This window comes from Saimiri boliviensis, chromosome 2 (assembly GCF_048565385.1).
Source record: "Saimiri boliviensis isolate mSaiBol1 chromosome 2, mSaiBol1.pri, whole genome shotgun sequence".
Classification (NCBI taxonomy): domain Eukaryota; kingdom Metazoa; phylum Chordata; class Mammalia; order Primates; family Cebidae; genus Saimiri; species Saimiri boliviensis.
In genome coordinates this window covers 203,153,379-203,163,035 of record NC_133450.1, presented here as the reverse complement: position 1 = coordinate 203,163,035, position 9,657 = coordinate 203,153,379, and the positions used below count along the sequence as shown (strand labels likewise).

At 46.8% G+C, this 9,657-nt stretch overlaps 1 protein-coding gene across 1 annotated transcript; it reads left to right on the top strand.

Moving 5' to 3' along the window:
* Positions 1-507: 507 nt before the first annotated feature.
* On the top strand, positions 508-8,966 carry C2H9orf152 (chromosome 2 C9orf152 homolog). The gene is made up of 2 exons (XM_003925243.4): positions 508-783; positions 6,387-8,966. The coding sequence occupies exons 1-2, from the start codon at positions 591-593 to the stop codon at positions 6,911-6,913; spliced, it is 720 nt and encodes a 239-aa protein (XP_003925292.3). The 5' UTR covers positions 508-590; the 3' UTR covers positions 6,914-8,966.
* The last annotated feature ends 691 nt before the right edge of the window (positions 8,967-9,657 follow it).

Genomic DNA, 9,657 nt, shown 5'->3' with positions numbered 1-9,657 from the left:
CCCCAGTCCCAGTCCCAGCTCTGCCAGGAAATGGGAGACTTCACCATGGCACTGGGAATTGGATTCTAAACTTGAAGATCAAACAATAGAAGGACCTGGAATAAGACACCTTCTTGCGCTCCCCGAAGGGCTCTGAGCAGCTGGGTTTGCCTTTCTCTTCACTTCCCCAGTCCTCCTCTCATTCCTCCGTCTCCCACTCCCCATCGCTCCTTTCCCTGCCTCCTCCTGGCTGTCTCCATCTTCCTCCCTCTCTTCCTTCTCTCGCCCCATTCATCCTCCCTTGCCACTATCACCTCCTTCCTCCAGCCTTTCCTGCTTTGCTGTCCCTTCTTTCCTCTGACCTTTTCTTCTCCTCTTACTTCCCCTGTCTCCCACCTTTCTCCTCCCCCCATTTCTCCATCTCCCTCCCACCTCCTCCGCTTCATCCTTCTCCCTCCCCCCTTATTTTTCTACCTCCTTCCTCAGTTCTACTCTCCTTTCCACCCTCCTTTTGCCCATCATTCCCCCTTCTCCCCCACTGCCCCCTCCCTCTCTCTCCCCTCCCTGGGCCCTGCCCCACCCAGCTGTATTTGCTTTTCTCCCGGATCCGGATGAAGGGGTTGCCCTGCCCATGCCCAGCCCTGCCCCACTTCTGGCAGCGTGGGTCTCACTTCATGGCTGAGGGCTCCAGGACTAAGGCCCCTGGGAAAGGGCCCCCACTCAGCATCCAGCTCCTGCGAGCCCAGTATGAAGGCTTGAAGAGGCGGCAGAGGACCCAGGTCCACCTTCTGGTACTTCCAAAAGGTAGGGCTGGACAGGTGCTGGGGAAAGAGGGACTGACCATGGGAGGGCTGAGTGGCAGAGCTGCAGGGAGGCAGAGCCAGGGTTTGCCAGCCCTCCCTCCCAGTGGGGAAGAGGAGGGGAGACAGCCTCAGGGCAGCTCTGCTCAGCTGTCCCACCTGCCAAGGGAGCCAGGGGCCTCAGCCAAGCACCTGGCTGCCAGTGCTTTTCCTGGCCTCTGCTCTGATGTTCTGATCTTGCTAGACTGGTCAGCCTGGTGAGCCAGGCTTGGCCCCACTGCTAGGCCAGGTATGGTGATAGGAGCTCTGCTTCCTGCCTGAGTCTAACTAAGGCACTTCCTACAAACCAGAGAAATTCACTCTGGAAGTAGAAGACATAACATTCCCAACACACTGGGAACTGTCTGGGCCAGAGGAAGACTAGGGTTCAGAGACCCATGAGGTATCTCAGGCTCACCCAGCCTCAAACAGCAGGCAGGGAGGTGTGATCAGACACAGAAACCCCCTACCCCACTCATGGGTAGAAACCACCTCCCTTTAGGAACTCAGATTTCATTCCGGGAGGGAATTAGAAGCACAGGGTTCAGAAAGAAAGGGGCTGCCAAATCCCAGCCATTCATCCTCTAACAGAGGAACAGGTTGAGGGAGAAGGGAAGATGCCCTGAAAGATCAAAGCTGAGCTCTGCGGGATTCTGTGGTTATTTGCAGAGTTCGGTGGACTCTTTCAGCTGCCATTTGCCAGGCCAGACAAGGCAGGAATCAGGGGCCAGAGGGACCTCTCTGTCTAGGGCAGGAAGTATGCTGCCTTTTGGGAATGAAAGTGGCACCTCAGCTGAAGGAGCTCGTCCACCAATGGGACCTTGCTGGTGCCTGGAAGGAGTGAACTGGCACAGCCAGTCACCATCGCTGCAGGGCATAAACGGAAAGGTTCCTAAAGCTCTATCCCACCCTCGAGGGAATTTATTCATTCAGTTATTCAACAAACATTTATCAATTTAAATCCCTATCAAACAGAAGCACCATGCTTAATATACCTGCAGTTCAGACTCACAAATCTAATTACTTAATGGGCATGATCCAAAGACATCTCAAATTCAACATGCCCCCAGAGAATTCACTACCGCCTGTGCTGGTCCTTTCTCCTGCTCCTGGTAACTCAATGTTCCCTTTCCTATCATTACCAGGTGCTAAATTAGGGTTCATGCAAGGAGTGCCCAGGCGTGGCTTTCTCCGAGAAGACTTCTGACCTCCCAGTTAGGTCAGGGTCTTTCAAGGGCACTTTCAGCAGTTTGTAGTTCCACATTCTTTTTTTTTTTTTTTTTTTTTTTTTTGAGATGGATTCTCCCTCTATCGCCCAGGCTGGAGTGCAGTGGTGCAATCTCAGCTCACTGCAATTTCCATCTCCCAGGTTCAAGCAATTCTCCCTGCCTCAGTCTCCCGTGTAGCTGGATTACAGGTGCCTGCCACCATGCCTGGTTAATTTTTTTGTTATTTTAGTAGAGATGCGGTTTCATCATGTTGGCCAGGCTGGTCTTGAACACTTGACCTCACATGATCCACCCTTCTTGGCCTTCCAAAGTGCTGGGACTACAGGCATGAGCCACCATGCTCAGCCAAGTTCCACATTTTTTATCTAACTGTGAGAGGCAGTACACTGTCTAATGGAGTGGTCACGTGATGGGTCTTGGAGTAGAGCCTAAATCTGAGTCCCAGCTCTGCCATTTACTTAATGTGTAGCTTTAAACAAGTGATGTAAATTTTCTGGGGCTCAGTTTCCTCACCTGTAAATTGGGAATAACTGTAGTACCCAACTCATAGGGTTATCGTAGGAACCAAATAAATTAATATGTATGAAGCTCATCAAGGCTTTATGTACTGACTGGCTGAGGACAAGATCATGTGTGTCACATGCATCTGAGGAGGAAGGCCACTTGAAGCTCTAGCATTGAATGTAAAGGAGTAGGGAGTTCTCCAGGAAGAAATCAGGGTGAGATGACAAAAATAAGGTGAAAATGATGCTAAGGTGGCAAAAGAGCAATTAATTGTCCCTGACACTTTGGCAACAGGGTAGATGGTGATATCTTTCTTTGAGAATACAGGAGAAAATGGGTTTTAGAAGAGAGAGATAAACTTGTTTTTGAATATACTGCATTGGAGATAGTTGCCTGTAGACCATCCATCCAGCCTGGATCTCATTTGGGCTGGAGATATAGATTTGGGGATCATTAACATACTGAAAGTAACTGAAGCCATGGGCACCAATAAAATTATGGTAAGTCAATGTGTAAATTGATAAGAAACTGGGATGAAAATTAGAGTTCTGGAATACTCAAATATTTAAGGAACAAAAGGAGGAAATGAAGCCAGGGAAGATGGAGAAAGCAGCCAAAATTTGAGAAGAGGGATATCATTCAGCCATAAAAAGGAAAGAAATTCTGCCATCTGCTACAACAAGGGTAAAACTTGAGGACACTGTGTGGAGTGAAATAAGTCAGTCCCCAAAAGGCAAATACTGTATAATTCCATTTACATGAGGTATGTAACGTAGTCACATTTATAGAGACAGAAAGAAAGTAGAACAGTGGTTGCCAAAGGGTGGGCCATAGGAAGTGGGCTGTTATTGTTTAATGCTTATAGAATGTCAGTTAGGGAAGCTGAAGAGTTCTGGAGATTGGTTCCCCAATAATGTGAATGTACTGAACACTACTAAACTGTACACTTAAAAATGGTTAAGATGGGATATTTAATGCTTTCTGCATTTTACTACAATTGAACATATTTTAAGTGGTAGAAGAAAGTCAAGGGCAATTAATGTCATAAAGCCAAGCTAGTAGAGAGATTTTAGAGGACAGTGATCCTCAGTGCCCAGAGCAGCAGAGACACCCAGGAAGACAGAGTGAGCATTGAGATTGGGCTCCTACTGAAGCTAGAAGTCAACGTTACAAGACATTGGGTGACATTTGGAAGCTCAGAAATGCTAGGAACTGATCAATGAAAGGAAGCGCTCTGAAATTAGCATTCTTCACCCTGTCCTAGCATTATGCGACGGGTTCAGGTTCTGGAAATGCAGTCTTCCCTGATGCAACGTAAGTTCCCCGGGGGACCTTGAGCTACTTTCAGAAGTCTGCAGCGCCCCAGTTACCAGAAGTGGTTGGTGTCCCAAAGGAATATGCTTTTGTCACAGTCAGACACTGCATGACTCACTTTATGTAGAAAAGGGATTAGGGTAGGGAATTAGATCCAGGCTGGATGTTTCATATGACATTTCATTTAACACTACCATCAGCCTTGCAAGGCAGCTCCCTTTGTAAGATCTCCCTTTTATAGATGAAGCAATGGAGGCTTGGGGTCTCTTAGTGAGTCAGTGGTGAGCTCAGGACCAGAACGTATGTCGGCCTGACTCTGGCTGGATGAGAGAGGCTCCACCGGAGGTCTCAGGCAGTTGGGATGAATTTTTGTTCTTCTTTCCTCCCTGAGTCTCTCCACCCGCTTCCTTCATCCCACTGAAGAGAGAAATCAAGGAAAGGGGCTGAAAGAAATCAAGGAAAATCAAGAGAAATCAAGGAGCTCAAAATACCCCTTCTCCAATTTATATCTTCTGGCAAAGTGAATCCAGGCTGGAGAATGAAGAAACTGTTATAGATAATGAGTACATTTCCTTCATCCCCAGTCCCCCACTGACCAAAACCAAAATAAAAACAGATAAAAAACGTGATATGAAATTTCCCTGTAGTTTTCAGACTATTACCCTGATTCTGTTTTGCTTGTGAAGAACAGGCACCATCCTAAGATGTGGAGGGTACTGCCATGGAAGGCTCATGGTGATTCTCAGCAGGGGCTGCACTGGGGTGGGGTCCCTGTGTACCTGCCAGCTGAGCTCTCCTCTCCTTTCCTCTGAACCACAGGCTGGGACTAACAGTTGAGCAGCTCTGTCCACCTTCAGTCTTTTCCTCCTAAACTCATGATGGGAGAGGATGCTAGTTCCTGGGTTCTCCCATCTGTCTCCCTCCTTCCTTGTTCTCAGATAAGTACATAACATGTTGGATATTTGTAAAAGTTTCCTTCATTCCACGCTGGAAAATAGTCCTAAGGAACTAATGCAGTTACAAAGCAGGAACAACCCTTCAGAGCCTCACACTGGAGTCGGTGTTGACAGGACCGTAGCTGTGGGCTGAGGTGGCTGCAGCTGGTCTTCTGTTTCTTTTAGATGCCTGGAATTGGAGCTCAGGGGCTTCCTTCTGACTTTATTCTTCCAATAGCATCTCCCCATTCTTGCTCTGCACATTGTCACCTCCAGGGCCTCCCGTGATAACAGATGCTAGACGGGCAAGCGAACCTAAATGACCTCTCTGAGGAGCGCCAGGCTGGTCACACACCTGATTTCTATAAGGGAAATGCCTTTCCGTCGTTCCTACCACCTCACTGCCACCAAGAGTTGACAATGAACTATCATATTTCACTAGGTGGTTTTAAAAAAAATGTCCCCAAGAAAGAAAAGAGCTATTGATCTGCCTCCCCCACCCTAAAGCCAGTTCTGAGAAGCAGTAAATGCTACAGATGTCCTCCCAGAGCGGTGCCTGTGGACAAGGAAAAGGATCATGATTGGTTCTCTTAAAGGAGATGCTTCAATACACAGCTCCTCCCTCTTCTGCCTTGAGTGGTAAACTCACTGTCAGAATCTCAGGACACAGCCGGGTGTGGTGGCTCACGCCTGTAATCCCAACACTTTGGGAGGCTGAGGTGCGTGGATCACTTGAGGTCAGGAGTTCAAGATCAGCCTAGCCAACATGGTAAAACCCCGTCTCTACTAAAAATACAAAAATTAGTCAGGTGTCTAATTTTCTTCTAATTCCCAGCTACTTGGGATACTGAGGCAGGAAAATCACTTGAACGCAGGAGGTGGAGGTTGCAGTGAGCCAAGATTGTGCCACTGCACTCTAGCCTAGGCAACAGAGCAAGACTCCATCAAAAAAAAAAAAAAAAAAAAAAAAAAAAAAAAAAAAAAAAGAATCCCAGGACACAAAACCCCATAAGAATAATCTTTTCCACTGGTGAGCATATATGACTCCACATGTGTGTGAGTCTGCGTGTACCCTTGTTCCTTGCCTTTCTTTTAGCCCCAAGTGCTAGTTCCCTATCTCCTCCCAGAGTTTACTCCCTCACTTCAGTGTTTGAGCCTCTATTATGCTTGAGATTTTTCATAGCATTGATTACCATCTGAAATTTTATTATACATATGCATTTGCTTATGGTCTTTCTACTCAACTAGGACACATCCAGGAAGGTGTGAGTTTTGTCTCAATGTTCATTGCTGTATTTCCAGGACCTAGAATAAATAACGCCTGGTACCTATTAAGTGCTCAGTAAATATGTGTTCAATGAATGAATAATAGTGTGCGTGTAAATATATACGGATGAGGTGTGAAGGGGCATGTGTGTGAGCATGGAAATGAGGCCTTGTGTGCATCCGTGTGTTTACACATGTACACACATGCAATGTACCAGGAACCTTCTGGGGATGGCCTTCCTTCAGCTTGAAAGCAATGAGACCCCCTAAGTGCCCTTTTCCCTTCCAGTAATGACCTTGCTGGTGCTTTCTCTTTTCAGGAGGAAACACGCCTGCTCCTGCAGAATCAATGGTCAATGCTGTTTGGATTAACAAGGAGAGAAGGAGCTCACTGTCCCTAGAAGAGGCAGATTCTGAGGTGGAGGGGAGCCTGGAGGAGGCTGCCCAGGGCTGTCTTCAGGCCTCCGAGTCTCCCTGGCACACGCACCTGGAGATGCATCGTTTGGTCCAAACCTTCCCCCAGGATACCAGTCATCAAGTACATCATAGGGGCAAGCTTGTGGGAGCTGGCCAAAGGCTCCCTCCTGAAGGAGATGCACACTTGTTTGAAACAAATCAGATGACTCAACAAGGAACCGGAATCCCAGAGCCTACCCAGCTTCCATGCCAGGTGGGCAATACCCACACAAAGGCAGTGGAATCTGGCTTAAAATTCAGCACTCAATGTCCTCTTTCCATAAAGGACCGACACAGGTCTGGCAAACCAGCCTACTATCCATTTCCCCAGAGGAAAACTCCCAGGATCTCCCAAGCTGCCCGGAACCTGGGCTTATATGGCTCAGCCTGAAGCTCTATTCTGCCAGATGTGTTGGCCTTCAGGCCACCTATGACCTCATAGAACAACCAAGTAGGCATAGCCATGACTAGGTCTCTAGCTATGAACAAGAACTGGATTCAGCCAATTACAGGAATTCTGGGAGATGAACTTCACAGTGGGAACATGGTCTTATCCTTCCAATAAGAAAAGACTGCTCAGGCCAAATTGCTCACAGTTTAGGATGAAGAGGACTGTTTGGTCAGTGCAGCCCCATTCTGAGATTGCTATGAGATCCTGGATATCCATTCCTTGGGGACGACCAGTAAGACGTCTGCTCCATCCCTGGAACTGGAGAAATCTGAAATGTAACCAGGGACTCTAGCCAATGGAATTCCTTAGCAATGCCCATGGGTCAATGGACATGGGTATTCTTGTGTTCAGTATCTTCTGACGATTTCTCACATATTCTGGAGAAGACAAGCCCTGAGAATTCAGACACTTTTCTGGTGGCTGTGTTTGGGGGCCATCTCACTTAGAAGTCATAACACTCATAGGCAGTAATCCCATCATTTCAATTTGAGCTTCCCAAAGTATAGTCACCCTGGGTATGAAGGTCAGATCAATGGTCTACCATTTTGTCTGTTTAAGGGGTCTTTAGAAAGGGCAGTTCATCTGTCCCTGCTCACTGAGACATGTACATTCCAGCATCACCACAGCTTTATCTTCTTTCTTTTGTCTCTCCCTCCTTCTGTCTCTCCCTCCTTCCTTCTGTCTCTCCCTCCCTTCCTCTCTCCCTCTCTCCCTTTTGTTCCTCTCTTCCTTCGTCTCTTTTTTCCTCTCTCCCTTCCTTCCTGCCTTCCTGCCTTTCTTTTCTGTATCTCTGAAAATTAACTTATTAAAAAACTGCCAATTATGAAAGATACATAATGATGGGATCCTGAGCAAAAAGAGGCAAAGAAATACTCCTGCTTGAAATATACATCTTCTGCTGGGCGCAGTGGCTCAAGCCTGTAATCCCAGCACTTTGGGAGGCCGAGGCGGGTGGATCAAGAGATCAAGACCATCCTGGCCAACATGATGAAACCCCGTCTCTACTAAAAATACAAAAATTAGCTGGGCATGGTGGCGCGTGCCTGTGGTCCCAGCTACTCGGGAGGCTGAGGTAGGAGAATTGCCTGAACCCGGGAGGCGGAGGTTGCGGTGAGCCGAGATCGCGCCATTGAGCTCCAGCCTGGGTAACAAGAGGGAAACTCCGTCTCAAAAAAAAAAAAAGAAAAGAAAAGAAAAGAAAAAAGAAATATATATCTTCCCTATAGATGGCCTCCTGTTTAGCCAACTGGGATCACTCAGATCCTACCAGGGATCAAACATATTTTTAAACCTAAGATAAAGCAAAGCAGGTGTTACTTGGATGACAGGGAAAAAAGCTTGTCTTTCCTGGTTAATATTTAGCTTTAGTAATGCTATTTAAACACATGTAAGGTGCCTTTCCCTCATATCAGATGCTTTCTCTGTGAAGTTTCACCCCCACCTTTCTTTTCTCCCCATGGCCATCCAGTCTTGCCCATCTATATCCAGAGTTGTTAACTAGTAGTGTTAACTAGTTTCTGGACCACCCAGAAATCCATTCCAATTTGAGGGTTCGTTGTGATTCCTTTTGTGAATAATTAGCACAATTCAGTGTGTTTTTTTAAATATTCTAATAAAAAAAGAAAATTTCTCAAAAATCTTTGTCCTTTGGTTTTTAAAGAAGTGTCCCACAGGTAACGTATCTTTCTATAGGTTTGTTTTTGTTTTCATTTTTTTGAGACAGAGTTTCACTCTGTTGCCCAGGCTGGAGTGCAGTGGTGTAATCTTGGTCCACTGTAACCTCTGCCTCCAGGGTTCAAGCTATTGTCTTGCCTCAGCCTCCCAAGTAGCTGGGATTGCAGGCATGCACCACCATGCTGGCTAATTTTTTGTATTTTTAGTAGAAACAGGGTTTCATCATGTTGGTTGGTCTGGTCTCGAACTCCTGACCTCAGGTGACCTGCCCACCTTGGCCTCTCAAAGTGCTGGGAATACAGGTATTCACCACCACATCTAGCCTCTTTCTACAGTGTTTTTAAAATCCTTCTCTCTTCCTTGTGACAAAGGCTCCTGCAGATGTGGCAGCAGGTGTAGCCACCTCTATCCTGCCTACGAGGTGATGGAGAGTGCATGGGCTATGGAGTCAGCAGACTTAGATTTTAATCCAGCCATTCCTGATCAAGTGTGATTTGGACCAAGTTACTTAATCTTTCAGCTTCAGTTTCATCGTCTGTAAAATGAAGACAATATTTTTTTTTTTTTTTTAATTGAGACAGAGTCTCACTCCGTCACGCAGGTTGGAGTGCAGTGGCGCAATCTCGCATCACTGCAACCTCTACCTCCCAGGCTCAAGCAATCCTCATCACCTCAGCTTCCTGTGTAGCTGGGACCACTGGTGCACACCACCACACCCAGCTAACTTCTGTATTTTTAGGAGAAACGAGGTTTAGACATGTTGCCCAGGTTGGTCTCAAACTCCTGAGCTCAGGAGATCCACCTGCCTCGGCCTCCCAAAGTGCTAGGATTACAGGCATGAGCCACTGCATCCGGCCCAATATTTAACTTTTGAGAGGATTGGAAATAATGCATGTAAATTTCCTGGCACTCTTGGTTAAGAGGTAGCAATCGTTATTATAAAAAGTTTATTACTTTTAAACATCCCTGTTTTCACCTCCCACTCAACATCTACCCTCTGCAAGCTGCTT

Coding starts and splice junctions, on each gene's coding strand:
- C2H9orf152 (XM_003925243.4), top strand. CDS start 591: ATGAAGGGGTTGCCCTGCCCATGCCCAGCCCTGCCCCACTTCTGGCAG. Junction 784..6,386: donor CCTTCTGGTACTTCCAAAAG/GTAGGGCTGGAC, acceptor TTCTCTTTTCAG/GAGGAAACACGCCTGCTCCT.